The following is a 27461-nucleotide window of genomic DNA, read 5'->3' on the forward strand; positions in this document are numbered from 1 at the left end:
CTGTTCTCAGTTTTACTTTGACTTCCTTAAATAAATTTGGTCCAAACTGCCTTTTGTTCTGAGATAACCTCTGAGCCATCTACGCCCATCACCAACAATATGGTAACTGTCACTCAAGTCCCACAAAACCTGGAGAGGCAGAAAAGGGTCGTGATGGTTGTACCCTTTTCCCAGATGGGGAAACTGAGGCTCAAGGAGAGAAGTCCCGGATTCAGAGTCATAGCCCCAGACAGCAAAGCCAGAGCTAGACCTTGGGTCTCCCAAGTCACCAACACACACTTCCCACCACCCCCAATCACCCGAGCCACAGCGTCCTGAGTCCATATGGACAAAGCGGACCGCATAGTCCCCAGCACTAAGTCCCAGGCCTGGTTTGAGTTTAGCACCAAGTCTGTCAAATGAATAAATATCATGGCCTCATTTGAGAGGGCGAGAAAAATGACACACATCCCTCCCAAGAAAAAAATATGTGTGGCCACGTATATTTCAAGGGGTCACAGACCCTGGTTAGGGGCCTTGACCTAGACTTTCAGAGACCTCTCCAGGGCTGAGCTCACTATGCTATCCAGAGATGACCTCACACAGCCCATCGACCAGTGAAGAGGACCTGCTGGTTTCATCTGTGGGACCACAGACCACCGTTCCCCATGTCTGGGCCTGCAGTCACCACTGCTCCAACAACCCCAGGGCAGGGTCCGCCAGAGGCCGCTCCATCCGAGTGCTCTTTGTCTTTGAAAAAGAGAACATTTATTACTTATTTTTGTTTCCTCTTTAGAATTCCTTTACAGCAACACCAAGTAAAGCACAAACTTATCTGCAGACACACGAGGAGCACACTGCCCACTGTTGGCCGCAGACCAGCTGAAGGCCCCACTGCGAGTCACACAGACACAGCACGGCCTTTCTCTGGGCTCCTGGACCCTCGCGCCAGGGCCGGCCTGTGTCAGGCCCAATCCCTGCTGCCTCATGACAGACACAGGGGCTGACACCAAGGAGGTCTGGGCTGGGTAGTGGGGTGGGGGGCGGTGTGGGAGCTGGGCCAGGGCCACATTCTGATAAAGACAATCCCACCCCACGTCTCACCCAGGCATTTCTGTCTGTGCTCTGACTCCAATGCTTAGTTAGATACGTAAAATCTAAAAAATGCTGTTTCCTAGGCTGGTGTAACTTGCTCCGACTACCACCAGGGACTTCAGCTGGGTAAAGCCAGGCCTGGGAGGCGGCACCTGAGGATGGAGGGCGTGCTGGTGGCTTTGCCGGGAGCCCTGTAGGAGAGGGGAGTCGGGTAGACTCTGAAGACAGGCGGCTGCTGGCACGACCTGGGGTTGGAGCGTCAGGAAGGAACTGCGTAATGCTTACGAAGTTTGGTTTTGTTTCACCCTCTGAATTAGCAGACTTCAAACACTTCCATTTTCACGGAAATCAACAGCAAGACAGCAGGGCACGCAGGCTCATGCCAGTTCTGTGTGTAAAGGCACCAGATGGTTTGTTATGAAACAAATTTTGGTCAGAAAATAGCTGGGGCTTTTTGGTTCCTGGGAGGACAAAGCTAGGGAGAAAAAAAAAAAAGGAGGTGCGAGTTGTGAGAGGTGAGGGTGAGAAGGCAGCTTTGGCACCAGATCTGGGTTCTACGCTCGACTCTTACTTCTTCCACGCGTGTGGTCTCAAGTTTCCTCATCTGAAACTTGTGACCAAGGAGTCGCAGAACAAACCTAGGTGTTATGTTTCATGTGTCATCTCAGGAAAGTGTGGGAAGGTGGGGCTCAGACCCAACAGCAGCGCTCAGAGGGGGAAGGGTGGGCAGGGCTGGTGGCTGGGGGGGGGGGGTCGGCCACACAGATGACCCCACTGTTGCAGGCAGACTCTAGGAGTCCAGGGGCGGCCAGTCACACTGGTTCCCAGCACTGGTGGGGACCCTCCACGGGGACTTTGGGCCCCTTCTCTCGGAAGGGCAGAAAGAAAGCTCTACACAACGCAGCACCATCGAGGAGCGGGCGGCCGCACCCGCAGTGAGTGCTCTAAAGTGCCTGCCACGTGCCGTCTTTGGTCGGGGCTGCCCCTGTCTCTCTGAGCCCCCGGGGGCAGCAGCTCAAGCCCCAGCCTGCTGGGGCCTGCTGGGAAGGCGAGCGGGACGAAGCGTCTTCTCCCGAGACTGCGGGGCCCTCCTGTGCTCAAAGGGTGGCAGAAACGAAGGACCCAACTCCTTTCAGGAAGGAGCAGGGGCGCCTCCGGGGAAATCTGGGCCCTCAGAGAGAAAGGACGAGAAATGCTTTGGTCACCATCCTGATACCCACAGCGAGCAGTGCTCACGCAAGAGAGGGCGGGAAGCTGGTTAGAACACTGCGCTCGTGCCTGATGCCAAACTGGCTTCTGGAACCAGGACACCATCCTGATACCCACAGCGAGCAGTGCTCACGCAAGAGAGGGCGGGAAGCTGGTTAGAACACTGCGCTCGTGCCTGATGCCAAACTGGCTTCTGGAACCAGGAGTCACTGAATAAATATTCAAGGCATCTTTCAGTTCTTAGAGAAAGAATGGGGTTAAAAAAAATCTCTCCTTCCCTCTGCTTGACTGGCTGCAGCTTTGATCTTCAGGCTGACAGCGCTGCTGACTGGAGGGTGGCCGGGGGGGTCCAGGAGTTGGCCCCCATCCCAAACGTGGGGAGCTTTGGTTTGTCACGTGTCCTGCCAGCCCCAGGCCTCAGAAGTTGAAGAGGTCGTCCGGCTCAGCGCCACCGCTGTTAGGCTTGTCCCAGTCGACAGGTGAGAGGCAATGGGCATAATGAATATCCTGTGTCGTCAGTCCAGTGTCCAGGACCTGAGGGTTTGTCCGAGACTGCGCCAGCCTGGAAGGCAGAGCTGTGTAAGCTGGGGGCCCAGGCAAGGGACTGGTGGGGGCCCAAGGAGACAGTCCAGCACCAGGGTTGGAAGCGAGAGAGCATGGGTGGGCAAACAGCAGGACTCAGGGACAAAGAAGAAAGACGAAGGACTTCCCCCGTGGTCCAAGGGTTAGGAATTCACCTGGGTACACAGGTTTGATCCCTGGTCAGGGAACTAAGATCCCACATGTGGGCAACTGAGCCCACGTGCCTCAACTACTGAGCCCACGCGCTGCAACAAAAGAAGTCACTACAATGAGAAGCCTGCACATGGCAACTAGAGAAAGCCCTCTTGTAGCAATGAAGATCCACTGCACCAAAAATAATAAATAAAATTATTTTTTAGAGAAAAGAAAGACCCAGATGTTGGGAGAGGTGGAACCTCTAACCAGGGAGTCTACCCTCAAGGGTCAAGTGGCTCAGAAAACTGTGGGTCAGGCAGTGGCATTCCCACCACAGAGGGCTGGGGCACCCACGGCTCCATCAGGAAATGCCCAGGAAAGAGAAGAAAGGGCAGCTGTGCCAGGGCACAGAGGGGGCCTGGGGCAACCATGGAAGACAACTGGTTCTAACTACGTTCAACACAGCGCCGTTCACAAAGTAAATTCAAAAAGGGGCACGATTACATGTCAGAAAGACTCGGAGAGTTAATTACAGCCCACATCCTTAAAAGAACGTGAGGCAGTTGATGAATGAGGCGTTTACAAGGAGTTTTTAATAGCCTGGAGAAATGCTCCCGATATATACCAGCGTAGAGTGAAAAATCAGGATCCCCAAATACAAATATCATGAGCTGATCAAGGCAAAAAAAAAATGTATATGTATAAGATCAGCATGAGTTAAGCCCCAAAGTCTGGGCTGTGGGATTATGGGATGGTGTTATTTCCTGTTTAATGCTTTGCTGATTTTCAAAGTTGTTAATTAAGGGCACATGACACTTTAGTAATCTGGAAAAAGCAAATGAAAGATTTCCTTCAAACAGGAGGGTTGTAGTCAGCCAGGGAAGCGGGAGAGATGGCCACAAGAGCAATGAAGGGGCCACAGGTGCTGCTCCCCGACCCCCAGGGCTGGGCTGAGAGCTTCCCACTGGCTCTGGCAGGAAGGGGCTGGGGAAGGGGGAGACAGCTGTAGGGGGCTGCTGTGGGTCCCAAGGGAGAAAGGAAGGCCTGACTCAGGACCCTGAGCTGCCCAGGCCTCTCCTCAGCCCGCCTTCATGGTGGCATGTCCCCGAGCTGAAGGCAGCCATGGACAGAGATGAACCCTGGTACAAAGGGGAAATGCCACCAGCCTCTGGCTAGACCACCTATCTCCTGATGCGCTTCACTCCCACCTCAAGTAAACGCTACATGGATTTAATTTAACACTGCCTTCTCCCTGCCCCTTTCCAGAGGAAAAAACCTCGGGAGGGGACAAAGCCTGCGCCAAAAGCCCATTTTTGAAGGCTACACCAGGCACAGGAAGAGGAAGCCAACCTGAGCTGCAGTGCACTCAGTTCAGCTCAGACTGTGCTCAAGCAGCCACGAGGAATAATAGCTTCAGATTTCATCGGCAAGTACACTTTAGCAGGCCTGGCTGAGCAGTGAGCTCCCCGCCCCTGGACGTATTCAAGTTGAGATTTTCCCTCTGGAGAAGGTCAGGATTCATGTTCTCGGACAGAGCAATGAGCCCTGGAGGCCAGCTCCTCCCCACTGCAAGCGCCAGGCCTCCTTCCCCAGCATCAGGAACCCAGCTAACGTTACCTTGAAAATGCTTCATCCAGGCCGTCATCCAGCTCCTTGGGGAAAACAAAGCGGGAGATGAGAGCCCTCAGAGGGGGAGCACGTGCCCACAGCCCTGGGAAGCTACAGGGACCGAACACGCAGGAGGACGGGAGGAGTCTGGCGGGCACCTGGGGGAACGGGCATAGGAAGGCCTCCCCCTGGCTACTGCCATCAGCACCTCAGCACAGGGACCCAAACCTGGGACGAGAGAGAGGGCACCTGGGTGCCCAGAGGCCTGGGGGTTCAGTTCCCAGCTCTGCGACAACTTGGCAACACCTTACTGAGGCAAGTCCCCGCTGCTCTTTGAGACTCAGCTTTTCCTTCTGTAAAATGAGGAGGTTGGACTGCATGATCTCTGCAGCTTTCCAAACCCGAGGGGGAGAGGGTGGCGGGAAGGTTTTCTTGCTTTTACCCCCTTTCGAAACCTGAGCCAGGATTCTAAGCTCAGGAGGGATAGCTGATAGCAGGAATCCCACAGCCTAGGTGGGAAAAAAAAAAAATGGGCAAGGCTCCCTCCGCAGCCTCCTGGGGGACGGGCAGGTGGCAAGGCTGGCTCCCAGACCAGTTCACGGTGCCTGCTCAGGGGACACTGAGTAGCCCCCAACAGGCAGTGGGATTTGGCAGTTTTTCAAGTCCCTCGACGGTCCAGATTTTTAAAAATTAAAGGGACGTGACAAGTGAAGTAACATGTCATTCTGCATTCTGCAGTGGATGCTGGACCAGAAAAAGGACACTGGAGGGACAAGTGGAGAAATGTGAATCAAAGCCTGTGGCTTATGTAACAGTGTTGTATCAATGTTAATGATTTTGATCTTTGTTATGTGGTTATGTAAGATGTTAACAATTGGGGATTCTATATGAAGGGGAACAGGAATTTTTTGTACTGTTTTTGTAATACTTCATGTCTGAAGTTATTCACAAATGAAAAAAAATTTAAATTAAAAAAAAAAATCAGGTTCCTCTGGAAGACTGTTCAGGCAGAGGTCGTCATTATCACTGAGAAAGTGAGAGAGCTGAGACAGCGAAGGGTCAGGGGGCTGGCCCCGGGTCACAGGCCAGTCCAGGGCCAGGCTGCCTGTCTGAGTCTCAGGCTCCTCATTCAGATGGCCGAAGGGGAGGGCGCATCAGGAGAGAACGGCCCACAGTGAGAACAAGGGGGCCTTTGGCTGGTCTTGCTGTGGGCAGAGCTGGATGCTTGGGCCAAGAGCAAGCATTGTGAGGAGACAGCTCTGCTGGGAGTCAAGCCTGTTGGCGACACAGCCCTGGGTTCAAAGGGACATTGTTCATCCCCTACCCATGGCCTGGGTGCTGCTAGGGTCAGGACCTCCTAGAGGCCTGCAAGAAGTGGGTGCCAGGGCCTGCCTAGGAGCTGCCTTAGGCCTTGTCCAGGGACCAGGCCGAGGCTCGCTGGATCCAGGGGGGATCCCCAGGCCCCATGATCACTCACCCAGACAACACTGCTGCTGTTTAAGGCTTGAGGCCGCGGTGGCTCGTCTGTGTTGGTGGTGTTGGCGCTGACCGTGGACAGCGGGGCCTTGGCCGTCTCTTCCAAGTCCAGCAGGTTCCCAGTGACGACCACTATGACGGGTCAGGTGCGTCAGCGGGAGGGGAGGCTCCCGTCCTCAGCCCAGTCTCTGGGCCCCATCCTGGCATCTCCTGGGCTGGCCTGGTCCTGACTCCCTCCTCGGGCATGGCCTTTCCAGGCCCACCACCCAGACCACCGGAGCCCCACCCTGGAACTTCCCGAAGCAGCTGCACAGCAGCCCACAGGGTGGGAGGCTCTGTCCCACTTGTGATTTAGGCTGGAATCCATATTCACAAAAGGCACTGAGGTTCTGTAAAGTGTGGAGGGAGAGAAGTATACCCAGATTTCTATATCTGTACAGGACGTATCTGGACACGCACCTAAACAAGTCATTTTTTCCTTTTACCTACATTTGCTAATTTATATATAATTAAGTATTATTAGTTTAACAACAAAATAAAAATTAGAACCTAGGAGTTGACCCCGGCCCAGGAGGGAGATGGCCGGTGGGGGGGTGCTCTGGATGAAGGGCAGGCCCCTCTCCCAGCCCAAGACTCACAGCTCTTCAGCGAAGGGGCGCTGTCTTGGCGGCCCCCACCCAGAACGTCCGCTCTCTCTTGGTTGGCTTTCTCCCTCTTCTCCTTCTCTGTGGGACCAAGCACAGCGTATTGGGAGTCCCCGAGCCCAGCACTCCAGCCCTAGCCACCTCTGGGCAGGAGCAGGCTGTGGCCCATATCTCAGGGGGGCCAGATGTCAGGTCTCCAGAAGGGAGGAAAGAAACTCAGCATATTTCATTTATTCCTCACAAGGACCCTAGGGGAGGGAGACAGCTGTTCCCAGTTTCTTCAGATGGAGAAACTGAGGCTCAGAGGTGCAGAGACCTGGCCAAAGCCACAAAACATGTAGATGATGAAGCTGACTCCAGAGCCTTTACCATCTGCCCCGCCCATACTGCTGGGCTGGTCTTCAACACCCCCACACCCTCCCCCCCACCATCACCCACTCGCTGCATCCACGAACAAGACTCACCTTCTTTGGATACCTGCCAAAACTCAAAGGCGACTTTGAAGGCTTGGGCTACTGTGAGGGTGACAGCCTGGGCCTAAAAAACAGGAAGTGGAGTCGGGGGAGGGGTCCAGTGTTAGGCAGGTAACAGCAAGTCTCCACCGAAGGCCCCAGGGACTCCAGGCCAGGTCCACCCTGGCTCTGGAATGTCTGATGGGTGGAGGCAGAATCCCAGCCCCTCCCCATCACCAAAGCAGCCTGGAAGGAAAGGGGCCACACCTTCCCCAGGCAGCTGAGGCCCCATCTTCACTACCCGGAGCCCAGCCAAGGATCCCATCAGTATTTCAACCCCCACCTTGGCAATGGCTATTCACCTCCACTTTTTTTCCTTCCCCTTTGAGTTTCCCTAAATGCAATTAATTAACTGTGAGGCTTGTTTCCTCCAAGAAGTCCTCCCTAATGACCTGAGGACTTCACATAGTAACTTAGCCCTTAGAATTACAGAACGGAAAAGCCAGAGTTGGGAAAGGGTCCCCACCACTGCCTAAATGAGGCACAGGTTAGACTCTGGTTAGGACTATGCCAGGTCAAAGGGGCTTGCAACTGGATGCCAGAAAGGTTGTGTGAGGCGCTCACATTTCCTGGCAGGACCAAGATGTCAATAAGGGCCCAGAGCAGAAGACTAAAACCATCCAGGGCCATCATCCACTTATAAAGAAGGACCACACGTTGGCCCTCACCCCCTGGGGGATTCCCATCTACCCCTTTAAACCCAACTTAAATGTCATCACCTCTCTTACGTCACACCACGTTATGCCATGCCGTGTCACATGACAGCACAGGCGCTGGGCTCCCACAGCCCTGCCTACCTCTCTCTAGTGACATCATGTGAAAGTGTCAGCAGTTTGCATGCCTGCCTGCCAAGTCGCTTCAGTCGTGTCTGACTCTTTGTGACCCTATGGACTGCAGCCTGCCAAGCTCCTCTGTTCAAGGGGATTCTCCAGGGAAGAATACTGGAGTGGGTTGCCATGCCCTCCTCCAGGGGATCTTCCTGACCCAGAGATTGAACTTGTGTCTCCTGCATTGCAGATTCTTTACCGCTGAGACACTGGGAAAGCCCATGCTTGCCTGCCTATGTCACCCCAACTGGGTGCTCCCCAAAGGCAAGCATCAACTCTGAACACCCCTGATCTCCAGAGCCCTCCAGGGGTGCCTAGGATACTGGCTGGGTTGCATTTGCCTGGGGACAGGTCTCTGAGGCCTCACGCTCCAGCCAGGACTGATCCTCAGCCCACCTTCATCTCAGCCCCTTCCTCTCTGATTTCAGCTCAGCGTTAATCAGCTCGACTTTTGGGAGCCAAAGTCCTAGAACTTGCAGCTGTAGCTGGAAGCTGACATGTAGCTTCCTCTGCAGGCCCGGCCTGGGGAAGAAAGGGCCAGACTCTTTCAAGTGTACAAGTTCAGGCCTAACCAGCCTCAGCCCCACTCTCTTCCCCTCAGCCAGACAACTCAATTTAATTGAGAAATGAATCTGTGGCTACTGCCTTTAAAACTCTTCTTTAAAATTTAAAATCCCTAAACAAGCTGACTGATCCCTGCCAATTAAACTTCACGAAGTATAAAATCTCATTTGAATGTCTCCGTCATTTACATTTTTGATAGAAGTACGGGTGCTTTATGGCAAAACTTAAATATGGTAATTAAGTATGAAACTCTTCACAGCTGTTTACAATTTAAGCTGTCACGTCTGAATCAAGTTTAATAGACCCAGTTACCATTGAGAATTGCCCATGAACTAAAAATATGGGCTAATTACCAGCCAGAGTCAGATCACTATACACCCAAGCAAGGGCTGGTCACCCTGCATGGCAGGGAGATTGGAACACCATTATTTTTGCCTCCAGGAAATCTGGGGACACAGGCCTGATGCTGTTTTTGCATAAATCTGCTTGCTCATTTGCATACATCCCCGCCCTTTTGCCCTGAAGTCCTGAGCTGCAAGTTAAACCAAATACAACTCAAGATGCAGATGCCTGCAGGTGGCTGCAAGCCCAGGCTGGACAGCGACTGGGAGGGGGGGTGGGCCCCGTTTTCCTGGGCGATGGCAGGAATCTGGGCAACAGCATGAGATGGAAGGACTGCTCATGCCTGCCCACAGAAAAGCCTTCCTTGATTCCACAGGCCAGGTGTCCGTTCCTCCTGAATGCCTCTGGCCTGTGGGTCTGTCTGTCTGGCCTGGTACTACCTTGCCCCGTTTTTCATGTCCCTGTCTTGTTCCGGGTAACCAGGCTGTCAGCTCCTCACAGGGAACCGTTGGGCTTAGCGCTGCAGACCCAGGCCAGGACGCTGGGATCCAGAATCCCAGCTGGGTACTCAAACCGAATCGGGCCAGGTGCCTGCACACCCTGTGGCCCAGAAGCATTAACTGCTGCACCAAAGGATTACCTGGGGGATGCCACCATCCTGAGAGGGAGAAGAGCCCTGCCCACCTGACCCCAGGCAGAATTAGGGAGTCCACCTGTACTGCAACCTTGGGCTCCCCACTGACGCTGGCAATGGCACCTTCACTTCCGAGCCAGAGGCTGAAGTGCTGGCTGAGGGCTCCCAGGTGGGCAGATAAAAACATTTCTTTGTAGAGAATCTTATCCTGGCCATGCGCAAGGGGGGCCTCTGGGGAAGAGAGGCCTGTGGTTGTGCTGCCCATGTTGAGCTGAACTGGGGGGCGACCCAGAAAGGGACTCCTTTCCCCCTCCATCTGGGTGGGTCTAGGCTTCCTGCTGATTCAGGCAGCCCGGTGAGGAAGGGTGGGGATGTGGAGACTCTGGGCTGCTGGCCAAAAGGCCTGAGGGCTGCGTCAACATCCAAATTCAAGGTTCCCCTGAGATGCCATCCACCCAGGCTCCAGTGACATCTGAATCCCCCACCCCCAATCATATCATTTGAGTTTGCACCTAGTGTCTCTGCACGTGCTGATGATTCCTGGGCTGGAGTGCACCCACCCTCTCACCACCCTGCCCCTTTTTTCTTGGCCTGGGAAACTCCTCCTACTTATTACTCATCCCTCAAAGCCCAGTTCAAAATGTCTCCTTCTCCGAGAAGTCTTCATGACATCCAGCATGACAATGACCACCACCCGAGAACCAAGCTCCCTGCGTGCCAGCTACTGATTCCCGGCTCTCCTCTCCATGGCCTCACTCCCCTGGATCCCCGGTGCCCAGCACAGAGCTTAGCCCAGGACAGGGAGCAGCACGTGTCTGTGGAGGGACCTGCCGGACGCAGGGATGCAGAAACTGAGGCACTCATTTCACCTTCTGCCTCCTCGTTGGCCACACCCTCTCTGCCCTGAGAGTCTCGGGATCTCCAACGCGACCAGACCACGAGGCCATAACACACTGAAGTCTGGCCTCGGCTGAGGCCTTGGGAGCCCCAAGGACACCACCTGCGTGTCAGATGGTCTATTTACACCGCCCTGGGCTGGGCTGTCTCTCCGAGGGGCCTGCCAGAATTGGAGAGGCCAGGTGGGAAAGGCTGGAAAAGGACAAGCCAAGATCCAGCTGCTCCTGATGCAGATGAGAATGGGCCGAGAAAAGCGAAGAGCCTGGGCGCTGGGCGTCCAGCCGGTCCTCTGCCAATGGCTGTGCTGTCAGCACCGAGCAGTGGCCGGCTGTTTTCCGCAGTAAACCTGACCTCTCAGCCTGGGGCAGACTGGTTTCATTCAAGCCCGTCTAAAGTCCTCTGGCCTCAGGCCAGGCTCCCGTAGTCCCTGGACCAGCATTCGCTCTCTTTCACCCCCGACCTCGCCACCCCAGAGGAAGTCCCTGCATGCTGGGAGCCCCTGCTCTGCAGCAATGGCTGAGGGCCAGCTGCCCCTGCCCAGCGCCTGCTCCACTCAGTGCGGAGGAAGAGACAAACAATGGGGACATAATAAGCTTGTTCTGTGGGGAACAAGGCTGTCACGGGAGAAGCCACCGCAGCTCAGGGACCCAGGGCATCACGAGGCCTGTGTGAACAGCTGGCGACACGGAGTCTGCAGGGAAGGAACAAGGTGCACAAAGAAAGTGGGACCCTTGAGAACAATCCAGGAGGCCATGGAGGTGACCTCCGCATTCTGCCAATGGCAACACAGCCCAAGGAAGGGCAGGGTCTCACCCACGGCTGCAGGGTGGGATCAGGCCCCTGGCCAGAGTCCTCCTACAGCGCTCCTTCCACAGGACCTGAGGTAGGCTGAACCGTTCCCCCTCCCCCCCAAAAGATGAAGGTCGCTTGGTCATGTCCAACTCATTGCGTGCCCATGGACTATACAGTCCATGGAATCCTCCAGGCCAGAATACTGGAGTGGGTTGCCTTTCCCCTCTCCAAGGGATCTTCCCAACCCAGGGATCGAACCCAGGTCTCCCGCATTGCAGGCGGATTCTTTACCTTCTGAGCCACCAGGGAAGCCAGCCCACCCCCCAGCCCAGATGTCCACAATCTAATCCTAGAATCTGTGTTACCTTACACGGCAAGAGGAACTTGGCAGGTGTGATTAAGTTAAGGACTCTGAGGTGGGGATTATCCTGGATTACCCAGCAGGCCCAATCACAAAGGGCCTTATGAGAGGGAAGCACGAGAGTCAGAAACAGCAAAGTGACAACGGAAGCAGAGAGGGGGACTGGACGGTGCTCCACTGCCGGCCTGAGGGGCGGCAGAAAGCCTGGGGGCCACTTTAAGATCGCGATGTCCTGGATGTATCCTTGATGATAGTGGGACTTGAACAGATCCTGTCTCCTTGGCTTTAAGGACCCTAGGATACAGGAACTGGGGCTCTGGGCTTCGGACACAGAGATCAACTGAGGACAATACTAAATCAATAAACGTCAGGAACCTCCTTACAGGGCGGATGCTCAGACCTCAGGGGCCTCAGCAACAAAAACTTCAATGCCAAAGGCTGACTCACTCCAGATGCTTGCCACAAAATTCAAGACAAAAGCCCAGAGACCACCAAGGTCCCACCCGTCCCAGCCAGATGTGATCAGGGTGGTCTGGAAATGGGGTGAGGGGCTCCTGGCTCCTCAGTCACACAGGGAGGGAGGAAACGTGGGTTTAGACCCTCCCTCTGCCTGGCTGGCTACATCATCTTGAGCAAGAGAGCCGACCTCTGTGAGGCTGTTTCCTCATTAAAAATAAAAACAATGAACACAGTTACAGCACCCATCTCGCAGATTTGTTCTGAGGAGCAAATGAGACGATACCTTAGAGATTACCACTGAAACAGGCAGCGTAGGTACCAACGTAGGGCCATTTCTCTCGCTGCTCTGACCACAGCCAGCGAGGTCCTCTAGGGGCCCTCACCTCTGCCTTTCACCCTGGGCCCCTCTGATCACCAGTCTCCAAAGACTAAGCTCTGTAACGCCCTGCATCCTCAGACCATACCAGGGACAGGCGACCTCTCCCAGATCTCAAATCCATCAAATCATGATAGAGCGGAAGGGGCCCCAGGGTACTCACTGGGAAAGTGGGCTTGTTGCTGCCTACAGGCCAGCTGAGGGCAGTCCACCCTGCCAGGGGGCCTACAGCCCTACATGGGTTCCCTGGGCTCTCAGCTGAGGAGCCACTTGAAGTTCCCAGGGATTTCAGACTTTTAACCGATACCCCCTTTGGGTCCTGCCTCCCCTGCAGTCAGGGCCCCCAAGCTGAGGCTCCCGGCCACCCGAGCCCAGCCTCCCCCCACTGACCATTTTCCGCTTGGTGCAGAGGAAGGCGTGGCACTCAAGATTCTCGTTGTGCTGGCTCTGCGCAATGTATGCAAACACTTTGTCGTGCATCTTGTCTGCCGTGCAGTAGGAGATTCTGAAAGGCAGGGGGGAAGTGTCACCAGACTCCGGGACAGGGGCCTGACTGCATCCGGGACATCCCTTAGAGCATATCCCCTGAGGTCCAGACAGCCTGCCATCTTATTCCACCAGGGCAGGACCCTGGGCCTGGCACCCTGGGCCAGCTGTGGCAGGACAGGGGAGGGGAGGGAACCCAGGCTCAGCAGGAAGGAGTGATGGGAAAGACTGGAGGAAGGCCACATCCCCAAACAATAGCAGCTGAGCCCTTACTGCACACCGGGCAGCATTCTAGATGGCACCTCACTGAATTCTCAGAACTTCCCCCTGAGATGGGTTCTCGTACCACCCCCAGTTTTCAGGTGAAAAAACTAAGGCTAACAGACCACCAAACTAGTGGGCTGGGGGCCATAGCCACTGCCATGCTGCCTCACGGAGGTCTGCACTGACCGGCTGGAAGGGGGAGAAGGATGCCCTTCACCTGAAGGCCCCCCAACTGCCCGCCTTCTGATCACAGGTCAGAGGAGTCCCAGGCCCATCGCTCCCAGGATGACTGACACTGCTAGCAGGTCCTCCTGGAGCTCGGGCCAGGGGAAAAGGAGCTGGGAGCAGGGTGGGGGCCTGGGAGGCAGCTTTCCCCCACTTGAAACACCCCCTCACCCCGTCTGATCCCTCCATGCAGCCTCCAGTCGTCCTGGGAATCCCTGTCGGGAGAGGAGCTGTGGGCCCAGAGGTGGAGCAGGAGCTCCGCCGACTCCCTGACTCACGTGGCCCCAGCTTCAATCACAGGCATTGACAAAGGGATCAATCAGGACCATTTAAAACCCCCACGTGGGCAGAGGGAGGGGGTGCCGGGTTCCCAGCCGCCTCTCCTCCAACCCTGGGGAGCCAGTCTCCTAAATGCCCTGGGTCTTTGGGTATCAATCAACTAGATCCTGCTATTCTTCACACCTCAGCAAGGAGACGCTTTCCCGGGTAACCCCAGGCAGGCCTCTCCTTCTCTGCCCTCTTGGGAAACACTTCTCTCTCATGTCCTCCCCTCCATCCCCTCCTAGACTAGAAGGTCCCTGAAGGCAGGTAGGGTCTGATCCCCTCACCTGGCACAGACCTCAGCAGAGCAGGCACTTGGGAAACGCTGGGTGAAGGAGGCAGGCAGAATTAGGAAGGGAGGAGGAAGACACAAGCTAGAAATTCTACAACGACCCCACAGCTTACATCCATCCCGCTACATACACACACCCCAACCCCAGCACTGGTTTCTGCTCTAGCTGGCTGAGCCATCTGCTTGGAGATGAAGCAAGACGGTGTAGGGACGCAAGGCCTGACACAACTCTGCGCTCGGTGTCCTGGACTCAACGCAGTCGTGACCTCACCATGAGGGCAATCCCCTCTCTGGGCCTCAGCTACCCAGATGGAAAATGGACCTGAGTTTTCTGTCTCTTCCACCTCTGAAGTCCTACAACTGACCAGCTGAGAGAGAGGTGGGGATAGCCTGAGGCTCCAAGGGCTGGGCCTGTCAACCTGTGACCAGCCCCCACCCTCTACAGAGATCGTCTACACTCTGGCCTCAGATGCGCCTGAGGCCTCCCTAGACGCCTGGCCAGATGTCCAGAGCTGAGCTGCTGTAATCCCAGTGAAAAAATGCAGTGACGGCGCTGCTGTCGGCTCCAAGCCTGACTCAGCAGCACAAGGGGGAGGTGCGGGGTGTCCCAGGGCAGCTGCAACTAGAGACGGCGGCAGCGGCCATTCAGCCAGGTGCTAGCTGTGAGCCAGGTGCTGGGCACTCGGTGCTTCACAACAGCCCCTGGGGCAGGATCTGTTTCCACCCTGACAGATACAGATGAGGAAACTGAGGCCCCAAGGTCACCCAGACAGGCAGTGGTAGAGCCTGGATTCAGACAAAGCATTCCACCCACCGCCCTGAGGGGCAGAGGGAAGCCGGGCAACACTGAGCGTACCTGTAAATGGACACGTTCTCAATGAGCTGGTTGGTGATGTTGTCCGTCAGGATGATCCCCCGGGGTGACACCTTGAGAGTCACCTTCTGCAGCTTCTTCCCGCTGGCCTTGGCCTTGGGGCAGACGTGGGTCAGAGGAGCCTTACCTGCCGCACTTGGGACCCACCCTCATGGGTAGCTCCCCACTGTTCTGAGCCCCAGATGTGAGACCCATGGGAGGCTTCAGTTCAGGTCACTGGCAGAGACACGACAGGGAAGATAATTCGGTCGACACTCCTTTCTGATAAAAACAGGGACACGGGTCGCTCACAGAGTACCTGCCGTCTGCCAAGTACGGGACCTCGAGACATCCTCACAGGCGGCAGGAGTCTGCCTCGGGGTGAAAGAGGCTCAGAGAGGTTAAGGGACTTGCCCAAGGACACACAGCCAGGAAGGAGGTCAGACTCTGAGGACTGAATAGGCTATCAGAGTCCAGTAGGATGGGGACCCTGCGCTCCACCCACTGTACCTGCCGGGGTCTGAGCTGAGGGGGACCTAGACCACCAGGAGAGCGGGCTCCGATGGCACGTGCTCACTCAAGAGCTGGGGAGGCGATCAGTCCTACAGGGCTACCCTGTCTCTCAGGTCACAGGGCAGGCGGTGGGTGCCAGCAATCCCCCCTGCCCCGGACAATCTCTCCCTTGGCTGGTGGCCTGAGCTGAGGGACAGGAGGCTTAGAGAGGTCACGGCCATAAAGCTAGACAGGAGGACACTGGCCTTGACCCTGACACCCAATGGCTCCCCCCTTTAGAGGCTCTAACCTAGATGCGGGGGGGGGGGGGGGCAGGGCAGCTCTGATACATTCAGCCACGGTGATACACGGGGAAGGGGGGTGATGAACGCCGACCCTCACCCCCGCAGGAGCTAGCACCCCGCCTGGAGCTCCCACAACCCGCCCTGACTGGGCTCACCGTGGCTACGATCCTCTTGACGGCGGCAGCTGACAGCTCCTCACCCTTGGGCTGCTCCACCAGCGTCATACCCAGGTACTTGAGGCTGAAGAGCATGCCCTCGAGCAGTGTCTCCCGGGTGTCTGTCCAGTTCTCAGGCAGCTCTGGGCAGAGGAGGACAGGCCCTCAGACCTCGATGGGTAGGGCCTGCGCCTGTAGCCCCCATCTCCTAGGAAGACCCAGCAAGGGACACTGGGTCCCCCTATCTATCATTATTTTTATCTTTAATGAAGGGCTAACATTTTCTAGCATATCCCAGACACCGTGGTAGGAAGCTTTACGTAAAATCTTCTCATTAACCCTCATGAGAGCCTATGAGGCAGACACTTTTATCATACCCATTTAGAGACAAAGACACTGAGACCTGGTGGTGGTGGTTTAGTCGCTAAGTCGTGTCCGACTCTTGCGACCCTGTGGGCTGTAGCCCGCTGGGCTCCCCTGCCCATGGGATTCTCTAGGCAAGAATACTGGAGTAGGTTGCCATTTTCTTCTCCAGGGGATCTTCCCAACCCAGGAAACGAACTCGGGTCTCCTGCATTGCAGGCAGATTCTTTACCAACTGAGCTATGAGGGAAGCCCAATTTAGAATACCCATTTAGAGACAAAGACAGTGAAACCCAGGGAGGCGAAATCCCATGACCAAGACCACAGAGCCAGCAAGTACAATAGCCCAGAATCAAACTTTGATTTTCAAGCCCAAACTCTTAACTTCAGTGTTAATACTTTCTGAGGGCAAACCATGCTGTTTTCTTATTAGATCTTTAGTGCAATCCGGTGAGATGGATATTATTCCCACTTTACAGATTAGGAAACTGAGGCTCAGAAAGATGAAGTTGGCAGACAAAGGCCAATGAGTAAAGGGTTGGAGTCAGAATTCAAGATTAGGTGATTCCCGTGGGCCCAGCCTGGCCTGTTTTCCTCTCTGCATAGCCACAGACCCCAAGAGGTAGGGAGGAGGGGAGACCAGGAAAGACACAGCAGTCCAAGGAGAGCAGGGGTGAGGTAAGGCTTAGTGGGGAAGGAGGGAGGTGACTGCTCAAAAGACATGACCTGAAGGCCACCTGACTCCAGAAGCCCGGGGTTCAAATCCCAGCTCTGCTTCCTTCCACCTGCATGGTCTTGGGGAAGGCCTCTCTCCTCTCTGAGACGAACACTGCCTGGGCTGCAGCTATGGCACACAGCAGCACACAGAAGGAAGGAAGGTGGGGAAGAGGGGAGGAGCCTGGCTCACTGGGTAGTGAAACAGACCAGGAGGGAGAGTTGTAAAGAGGCCGCTGTTTGGCCCCACCCACGTGAGAAGCCCTGAGCAGGCAGAGGGACAAGAGGAGAAGTGTGGACCTCGCTGGGGTATGGGTCATACAAGAACTCACAGGAGTTCCCAGTCCCCCCCTACCCCTCCCAGAATGAGACCCAGGTGAACAGGAACTTGATGCATGCAAGCTGGCATGCCTGAGTGAAGGAATGACCCAGACAACCCCAAGGATGCTTTCAGGCCTGAGATGCCCCCAATGCCATCCTCAGCTCTGGACCCTGGCCCTCTGCCTTTAGGCCTCTACCCCAAAAGAAGGCCAGGCCCCACTGAGAAGGCTCCCAAAGGGATCCCATCCTCTGTCCATCAACCAGGAGTCTATTTCATTTGATCCTCCAAAGAGAATCAGAAAATCCCTGAGGTGTTCCAGTCCTGGTTTGGTGATGAGAACTAAGACAATGGGCCTGCCCCTCAAAGAAACCAAGATCATTACCACCCCCAGGGCAAAACAGAGCTCTAACACTCATGACTACCTTATAAGCTAGCATTCTCTCATTCCCATCTCACAGATGAGGAAACTGAGGCTCAAAGGACAAGGAATTGGTCCAGTCAGTTGTCTAAGTCACGCTTAAAGCCCAAGTTCCTAACCATTAGGCAATACTATCTTCCCATGAGGCAAACTACCCTCATTTTAGCAAAATGTCAAGGAGAAGTTCCTACAGCCAGAGGTATTTCCCTCCTCAGTTCTTAACTCCTGAGGCTTCCTCTCTGTAGGAATCTGCCCAGACCACCACTTTCAACCTGAGACCCCTCTGAGCAAGGACGGTCCTAACCATTAGGCAATACTATCTTCCCATGAGGCAAACTACCCTCATTTTAGCAAAATGTCAAGGAGAAGTTCCTACAGCCAGAGGTATTTCCCTCCTCAGTTCTTAACTCCTGAGGCTTCCTCTCTGTAGGAATCTGCCCAGACCACCACTTTCAACCTGAGACCCCTCTGAGCAAGGATGGCAAACCAGGTGCGGCCAGGCCTGTCGCCTGTGTCCTTGGCAGACATTGCCAATCCACTACAGCTCTATTCCCCCTGATTTAAAGGCTCTGAACTGTTTCTCAGTACAAGGCTGCAGGCACGTAATACCAATCCCTCCAGGGTGGCCTTGTTCATCTCTTTATCCACCCCTGCCCCTCAGCAAACATCCTTCCTCCTCGCATTTTCATGTCTCCTCGCTCTCATTTCCGCAGGCTCTGCCCTTTCCTGGCCCCTCTCCAAAGCCACTTCCGCTCCCTCCATTCCAAAGGGCCAGAGCTTGCCAAGGTCACAGACGACCTCTTTGTTGTCAAGATATTCCCCAGTCCCCCCCGACCTCTGAAATGCTTGGCATTTTCCTGCAATCCTCCTACCCTGGCCCGACCCTTCCCTTCTTCTATGGGCTTCTGGAAGAGGGCCCTGGTAGACTGGTGGCCACTCACCAAGCCTCCCCAACCCCCTTACTTGACAGACGACAAAATGGAGCCCCAGAGAACGATGGGACTTGTGCAAGGTCACACACCAAGTCAGAGGGACCCCAGCTCCAAATCCACTACGGGTAACGCCCACAAGGACTGTTGGGAGTTACAGGCTGCCCTACCGCCTCTCCTCCTACACGTGCGCGCGCAGACACACACACACACAATGGAGGTTCCAATCATGCAGAGCTTCCTCCCATGATGTAACATTTACTTTCCCACTTCTATGTCTTTGCTCACAAGGAGCTCCCTCTACCAGAAATGCCCTTCCCTTTGCCAGACTGAAAACCCTTCCATTGTCTCCTCCAGGAAGCCTTCTTTGAGGCAGTATATCCTAGTGGTTACGAGCAAGGGCCTTAATCCTAGAATCCACTGAGCTTGAGTAGGTTAATTAACTTTCTCTGAGCCTCAGCTGTCTCTTCTATAAAATGGTGGTGGTTTAGTCGCTAAGCCGTGTCCAACTCTTGCAACCCCGTGGACTGTAGCCCACCAGGATCCTCTGCCCATGGGATTCTCCAGGCAAAAATACTGGAGTGGGTTGCCATTCTCTTCTCCAGGGGATCTTCCCGACCTAGGAAACAAACTCCGGCCTCCTGCATTGCAGGCAGAATCTTTACTAACTGAACTATGAGGAATCCCTCTATACAATGGGAGAAGCAAAAGTCTCCAGCTCACAGGGCTGTTCTGATCCTCTGAGGAGATAATAAAATGAGATAATAAAGTGTAATGTGCTTATTAGCACAGGGCCCCACCCATGGTTCTGCCTCCTGGGGCCTCTTCTCTCCTGTCAGGGGGCTACTCTGTTCGGGGTATGGATTTCCTCCTCTTCCCCCCGTAGCCGTATCACCACCACCAAGCAGCTGCCTGCTAGCGTGTTCTCCTCTCGAAGGACTTCCGTGCATGTCTGCCTCCTCCACGATCCAGCGGGGAGGAGGTGCACCCCGGCTCGATGACGCTGTTCAGCCTCATTCTGCTCCTCCCTGCCAGCCCCCATCACCCTGGCCTCCCAGGCCCAGGAAGGAGCCCTTTCTTCCCTCCGGTAAACCCTGCCTCCCCTCCTGTACTTCTGGGCATGACTCATCTCTGTGATGAGGTGAAAGCTCTCGCAGGCCCCACGCCCTCCCCAGAGAAACCAGCACCTGGGAGCACTCAGCAAAGACAGAGGTGGGACTCGCTGCAACCGCCTGGCTCACCATGCAGCCACCTCACACTGGAGGCCATGGCTCCTTTCGAGGAGGAACCCAAGGCATCAGGAAGAGCTCCCAGAGGCCCCCAGGCAAATACAGGCCTGAGTCCACAGCCCTGTTCCGGTCCTGGTTATTTTTGGCCCTGTAGTGTGTAATAACTGTGCTATTTTAACTTGTGATTTTTACAGATGACCTGCTGTCAGAATTAGCTAGAGACGGATGGACCGTATGCCCAGTCTGACTTGTAGCTGCAAACATGGTACTCGTTCCTCACTAAGGGGCCGCTGCCCGGGAGTCAGGGCTGGGCAGGGGGCCCCCGTGCCCCTTCAGCCTGGTTGATGGCTGGACTATCAGGGCTACGGCCAAATCCGTGGGCTAGGAAGGAACCTCCAACGGGGCTTCTGGCCTCCAGTCCCCTCCAGCCTGCTGGGGAGATGGCCTCAGGAGCCACAGAGCGGTATCTCAAGAAGAGGACCCAAGTTCTGCCGTGATCTGGAGTGTGGCTGCTTCTCCAGGCCACAGTCTGCTTATCTGACAAATGGGCTCACTTCTGCAGCAGCGTCAGCAGAGAAAAGGTTCAGCGTGTGAAACGTGCTAAGCAAATTTCAGAAGTTATTACGATTATCAAAAGAAAGTAATAATGATTTTTTTAAAAAGGTGATTGACTGGTTAAGACTCGGTGCTTTCACTGCAGGGGCCTGGGTTCAATCCCTTGTCGGGGAACTAAGATCCTGTAAGCTGCCAACCCCCTCAAAATGATAACAGCAGCAGCCACCAGATGGGCAGCGGTGTTCATAGTCACTCTGCTGCCCTGGTCCTTGGCTTCCACATTTTAAAATGGTGTCAACAATAGCATCAGTCCCACGGGACTGTGTGGGTGAGGATGTGGTGAGGATGGAATCAGTACACACATGAGCTGGGCTTAGAACCATGCCTGGCAGATCACAAGTGTGAGTGTTGTGTCATTACCAAGGGTCAAATGCAAAGGTGTACACAGCCATGTGCAGCACTTTAGAGAAGAGTCAAGGATATATCAGGACTCCCATTTGGCAGATGAAGATACTCAGAGGCGTCTAGGCATGACTCAGAATCCACAGTGCTGAGCTTTGACTTTCACAGCTGTGCTTGTGACTGTCTCCTGCAGTCTGCCAAGCCCCTTCCCATGAGCCGCGGCAGGCTCAGGATCGCCCAGGAAGAACAGGTAACCTGCCCTGCATGCTACCTGAAAGGAACATGTGGCTCACTTTCAGTGGGCAGTGGGTGACCAGACTCCATCAAGCCACACATCCCTCCCTCAGCCACCGGGCTGTGACAAGAAGTCCCAGCTGCCGGTTAAATGTCCCTTGCACATGCTGTTCCTTCGGGCTGAAAGGCTGTTCACAGATTCCTCCCTCCTTGTATTCATACCTGTGTTCCGTGTCACCTTATCTGAGAAGCCTTCCCTGACTCCCTGCACGGACACTCTCAGTGCCCCACCTTTATCTCCTCGTGCTATGCTAAGTCACTCAGTCATGTCCTACTCGTTGTGACCCTATGGACTGTAGTCTGCTGGGCTCCTCTGTCCATGAGATTCTCCAGGCAAGAATACTGGAGTGGGTTGTCCTTTCCTTCTCCAGGGGATCTTCCCAACCCAGGGGTCGAACCCTCGTCTCCTGCAGTGGGAGGCTGGTTCTTTACCACTAGGGCCACCTGGGAAGCCCAAGGTGGGTACCATTCCCACACAGGCCACCTGACACGCCACTCTCTCTGGCTGCTGGAGACTTGGATGCCCACTCAGGCTGGGAGAGGAAGAGCTCCCATCTCCAGCAGCCTGCAACCACTGACAGGAACTGCTCCTCAAGTGGAATAACTGCTCTGGAGCTCCCCCTGGGGTGGCCTCTCAGTTGCCTACAGTGAAAACTGGCTTCATGTTGTCCACTCTTTGGATTCCTTCCCCTTCTCGCTTTTCCTAGGAATACTTCCTGGGATCTCTTCCCAAATAAGTGACTTGTACTTAGACCCCTGTCTCAGCATCTGCTTCTAGAAGAACCCAAACAAAGACACAGCCTATCATCTCCTCACCTGCTTTATCTTTCCTCTCAGTGTCACCAAAACCCACAAGCACATCGCTCACTGGTGCCCCAGTCATGCTTCCTACCCCAGAGGGCAGAGACGAACTCACTCACCAGCCTTCCTGACACTTCTATCAGTGCCCAACACAATATATTGTGGTTTGGGGTTTATATCTCTCATCATTAACATTATAAGTAAGTAGGAATAGATCCTCCGTCCCACCCCCCACTACCATGAACCAGCTTTGCTGAAACCTGCACCTCAGATTTCTTTACTTGGTCACTCAGAGCTCTCTGACAACCCGTGGAGGAACCTGAGGGTCAGAGGGACTCCTTGTGGAAATAAGGGTATGGAGGGGATGGGGTGAGTCAGCCTTCCAGGCAGCTGGAAGAAAGGAAAACCCCTGCCCAGGGACTGAAATAGAATATTTATGGTTCCCAAAGAGATGGCATGGGGGGGTGGGGGGGAAGCCATGTGTGGGAGGAGGAGAGAGTCCCCTTTGGAAGTCAGCACTAACTAGGAGACAGGGGGCGGTGAGGTTCAGGACAAAGAAGCCTGTCTGCTGCTGGCTTTGCTCTGTGACCTCAGGCAAGCCCTACTCTGGGCTTCAGTTTCTGTGCAGATAAAACAATGATCCACACTAATTCCAGCTGAGGGCCTTGAGGGGTGAAGAGCAAGTCACAGCCGATAGCAGGTATCAAGTCTAACCTTAACTCCACTGGCTTCAGTTCAGTCCCCAAACTCAAGCGTAGGGCTCAGACCTTGAGGGCTGGATCCAAGGCCTGGCTGGGACACCACCCCACATCAGGCTGCCTCAGCACTCCTAACCCCAGACACACTCCATTGCCTCCCCCTCTACCTGTGGCCACTGCTGTCCTCGGGGGCGGCCAGCTCTGCCTCAGTCACTTCTGGGGTCAGAGTCCATGAGGCCACACTGATAAGACCCCTGGGCTAGGGATTTGGAGCCAGCCCTTGGAAGCTCCATGTGGGCGACACTGACTCCACTTCCCTGAGCCTCAGGTTCCTTTATCTGAAAAATGAATCTGATAAGAATCGTTGCTCTGACACCTCACAGGAGCAAACACGATAATGGAAGCAAAAACCCTATGTAAAAGGTAGAGTGACAAAAGCAGTAGTTACCATTAATTGAACTCTTTCTCTCTGCCAGGCAAAACATGATTTCAGTTAACCCGCACCAAAAAACAACAACAAAACTGAACTGGGTACTACTATTATTGACAATTTACACATAAAAAAATTGACTTAAAAAGGAAAAGTGGGGATTCACCCTAGCTCATTGTGGGTCCAGAAGGCTCCAGGATGGCACTCTTGGCTTACTGGGGTCTGCCTAAGAGGAAGTGGGCTCTCCTCTCCTTTCCTATGCAGTTGCAGACAGGCTCTGAGCCCCCCTCAAACTTGTTCCACCACATCAAGAGTCATGGTGAATACATAAAGTAATGCAAAGAATAGGATGAAGGACTACATGACAGGTAGGGGAAAGGGGAGTGGGGGAGAAGGAAACCACCAATTAGGGGCCAGAAGGAAGTGTTATTGTCAACAACCTTCTCAACACCTCTGCCAGGGAGACTTCCCTGGTGGTTCCGTGGTTAAGACTCTGTTATACCTTCTGGACTTCCCTGGTGGTGCAGTGGATAGGAATCTACCTGCCAAGGCAGGCGACACAGGTTCTATACCTGGTCTGGGAAGATTCCACATGCCGCAGAGCAACTAAGCCCATGCACCACAACTGAGCCCACGTGCTCCAGAGCCTGAGAGCTGCAACTAGTGAAGGCTGTGCTCCACAAGAGAAGCCACTGCGATGAGAAGCCTGGGCACCACAAGGAAGAGTAGCCCCTACTTGCCACAACTAGAGAAAGCCCACTCGCAGCAATGAAGACCCAGTGCAGCCAAAAATAAATAAATAAGTTTTTTAAAAATAAGCTTAAAAAAAGGGCTTCCCTCGTGGCTCAGATGGTAAAGATTCCCACATGCGGGGGGAAGGAGGGGAACTAAGTCCACGTGCCACAACTACTGAGCTGGCACGCTCTGGAGCCCTCAAGCCACAACTAGAGAGAAGCCCACTGCACTGCAAGGAAAGATCTCAGATGCCACAAAGAAGATCCCCTGGCAGCAGACCCAAGGCAGCCAAATAAATAAAAATAATTAAAAAATAAAAACAAACTAACAAACCACATCCCTGCCAGGTTAGAGTTTTTATCCTGATTTTGCAGATGAGAAAACTGAGGATCAGAAAGAACAAGTAACTTGTCTAAGATCAGAGCACGTAGGAGAAACTCTTTGCTGCCACTCAAGGTGGCTACTGCTCCCCTTTCCCCATACTGAGTGGGGGAAGGGGGAGGGGGTGCTGCTAAGTTTCCTTCCCTGTCCTCGCTCCTCCCTTATCCCTAGAGAAAATGACAGGGTTTCCCCATTGGAACGGGCCATCATTCTCAGAAGTTCTGATCAAATCCCACAAATATTTAAAGGAGCTATTTTGGGAGTCCATAAATGTGGGAGATGGGTGCATCCCTGGCCTCGGCCAGTTCTAATGGCCTGACCCCAGTCCCGACAGCAGGCACCAGACCATGTTCCCAATGCTAGCCTTTCTTGGTTTAGGAGGCAGGCACGGCTGGAACCGCAGAATGGGGCAAGAGGTGGGGCAGGGCAGACTCCCTAGGCCCAGACACGCTGGCACTCCTGGGCCTCTCCTGAGCCTAGGGAACTCGGGCTCCCCTGGTGGAGCCCTGGAAGGCCAAGACCGAAGGGGGTGGAGTGTACTGACAGCGGGCTTCCTGGTGCGGGAGAGGCCAGGGTCCCAGGCTGGTGGCAGGGGAGGCGGGAGGGTGCAGGAGTCCTTGCTTTGGCTCTGTATCTCCCAGTAAGGCGCTGCGTGACCCCAGGCAAGCCACTCCTCCTGAAAAAGGAGGGACCTGGGCTGGGTTTCTCAGGCCTCGCAGGGGAAGGTGCCAGGTGACTGGTTGGTTCCCTGAGAGTAACTGGAGACAGGGAGAGGAGGGGGGAGCCCGGTGAGGTTCCCCGCAGGCTCCCTGACGCCCCTGGGAGAGGCGGCGGCAGAGTCTGCCTTTCGCCCGGGCGCCCAGGGACTTTGGAAGCTCAACCGGCGAGGTGCGAGAAATAAAAACAGGTTTCCAACACAGCCAGGAGGCCGGCCGGGCCACCTTCTGAACTCCGCCAAAAGAGGGGTCTAGACGGGGTGGGTGGGTGGCACCTCCTGAGACCCCAGGTTGAGCCCCGCCCCCAACTTCCAGCAGGTACCTGCGAAGCCCGGGCTTGCACCTGAGACGGTTTCCGGGCGCCCCGGGAGTTAAAAGATGACCTCGTGGGTTGTACTGGGGGAAGTGGACAAGGTGGGCGCCCGCCGGCAGCTGACTTCGGGCCAGAGTGCAGGGGCGCGGGCTGGGGGTGTCTTCCCAAGCCCTCCCCCCCCCCCGCCCCACGTCCCTTCCCCACCCCACCACCCCGGGTACAGACGCCGAGCTCCCGCCTCCCCTGGCTGTCCAAAGAGGGGAGGTGCCAGGGTCGCGCAAGACGACTCCTCGGACCTGCAGCCCGCACCTGGGGACCCCGAGCTCCCGTTTCTTCCCCCAGCAACTGCCCCTCCTCCACAGCCGCAAAGAATGGGGGCCGGAGTGGGGACAGGAGCTTCGGAGACCCTCAACCCCCCAGGGCCGGGGAAGGTCGCTCCTGGGCCACAGGGCGCGGGGTCAGGCCCTGCCTCTCTCCCCACTCCGGGGCCCCTCAGGAGGCGAGGTCCGTGCGCCGCGACCCCCAGCCCGGGCCCCCGGCGGACGCGCACACACTCACTCCGGTGCCGGCCGCCACCGCCCCCCCAGCTCTGCTTGGCGAGGCTGGGGCTCCGGATCAGCGCCCGCCCGGCGGACTTGAGCGCGTCCATGGCCTCTCCGGCCGCCGCGCTGCCGCCTCCGCCGCAGCCAAAAACTCCGTCAGGGAAAACTTTCCGCCAGGGCCAGGCGGCGCGCGGACTCCGCGCTCCTCCCCTCCCCGCGCGAGCTCCGCGCCGACGTCCGACGGGGCGGGGCGAGGGCCGACCAGGCCCCGCCCCTAGTCCTGGCCCCGCCCCTCCGCTCCTCTGGCCCCGCCCCGCCCCGCCTCTGCCCAGCTCCCCAAGGCTGTCTAGACAAAGGGCGACCCCGAGGCCCCGAGCCGAGCGGTAGACACCCTGTCGCTTCCTCCCTCTCCCTCTCTCTCTCCCTCTCTCTTCCCAGACCCCTTGTTTCCCACCAGGTAGGGGGCTGAGAGTCCGAGAGCCGCCGCCCCGCCGCGGGAGTCAGTCAGTCCGTCAGTGCCGTCGCTCGGTCTTGTCTGATTCTTTGCGACCCCATGGACTGCAGCACGCCAGGCCTCCCTGTCCATCACCAACTCCCGGAGCTTACTCAAACTCATGTCCATTGAGTCGGTGATGCCATCCCACCATCTCATTCTCTGTCGTCCCCTTCTCCTCCTGCCTTCAATCTTTCCCAGAATCAGGATCTTTTCAAATGAGTCAACTCTTCACATCAGGTGGCCAAAGTATTGGAGTTTCAGCTTCAACATCAGTCCTTCCAATGAATATTCAGGACTGATTTCCTTTAGGATGGACTGGTTGGATCTCCTTGCAGTCCAAGGGACTCTCAAGTGTCTTCTCCAACACCACAGTTCAAAAGCATCAGTTCTTTGGCGCTCAGCTTTCTTTATAGTCCAACTCTCACATCCATACATGACTACTGGAAAAACCATAGCCTTGACTAGACGGACCTTTGTTGGCAAAGTAAGGAGGTGTGGGAGGTGTGGGCCTAGAATTTTGAGACCACTGAAAGGTACTTGGAGACCATTTTACAGATGGGGAGACTGAGGGCAGGAGACAGGAAGCTTGTCCAAGAGAAACGTGATGACCACAGCAGTGGGTGGGGGGAGAGGCTTGGAAAGAGAGCTGTTGGTGGTAGAATTTTGTTGGGAACAGGGCAGGAGTATAAGGTTGGCCTGAGCAAGACTCGTTGGACACTTGATTCACCCAACAGACTCAGCCTGTTCTCTTGCTCCACTTGGGCCCTCTGGGCTGCCCGCTGCCCACCTTACTCCCCAAGTAGCCTCAGACATGGTGTGGTCTTGATGTTATGTTCTGAGGTATGGGGAAAGGAGTCTCAGCTCTAAAAATGACTTGCTGTGTGACCTCAGGCAATTCCTTCCCCTGTCTGGGTCTTAGTCTTTACTTGTGAATTCAGATGAGATCCTGTCTAGTGACCCTTCCAATCTGTCAGACCTTGACCCAGACCCTGCTGTCCTTTCAAGGAGGCACTTCCAGGGGAGTCTGGATTTTAGACTTGGAGCTTTGCTGATGGCTCAGGCAGTAAAGAATCTGCCTGCAACGCAGGAGACGCTGCATTGATCCCTGGTTTGATCCCAGGTTTGATCCCTGGGTTGGGAAGATCCCCTGGAGAAGGAAATGGCAACCCACTCCAGTACTCCTGCCTGGAGAATCCCATGGACAGAGAAGCCTGGCAGGCTACAGTCCATGGGGTCAC

The 27461-nt window shown here is 55.3% G+C and overlaps 1 protein-coding gene across 14 annotated transcripts; it reads right to left on the reverse strand.

Annotated features, from left to right (window-relative positions):
- LDLRAP1 (low density lipoprotein receptor adaptor protein 1) lies at positions 1-27461 on the reverse strand. Of its 14 annotated transcripts, none has more exons than XM_081586654.1 (10): positions 26334-27461; positions 15886-16028; positions 14937-15049; positions 12883-12997; positions 7193-7265; positions 6723-6809; positions 6086-6216; positions 4837-4961; positions 4618-4652; positions 1-2845 (listed from the first exon to the last, which is right to left on the reverse strand). In XM_081586654.1, exons 1-10 carry the CDS (start codon positions 26377-26379, stop codon positions 2799-2801), a joined length of 915 nt encoding a protein of 304 aa, XP_081442780.1. In that variant the 5' UTR covers positions 26380-27461; the 3' UTR covers positions 1-2798. The 14 variants fall into 14 exon arrangements, with proteins under 14 accessions (XP_081442780.1, XP_081442774.1, XP_081442773.1 ...); XM_081586648.1 differs by lacking the exon at positions 26334-27461 and adding an exon at positions 25744-25954 and having other exon boundaries at positions 4858-4961; XM_081586647.1 differs by lacking the exon at positions 26334-27461 and adding an exon at positions 25744-25954.

The sequence above is a fragment of the Giraffa tippelskirchi genome, chromosome 3 (assembly GCF_054371585.1).
Source record: "Giraffa tippelskirchi isolate mGirTip1 chromosome 3, T2T-mGirTip1v1.2.pri, whole genome shotgun sequence".
NCBI lineage: Eukaryota > Metazoa > Chordata > Mammalia > Artiodactyla > Giraffidae > Giraffa > Giraffa tippelskirchi.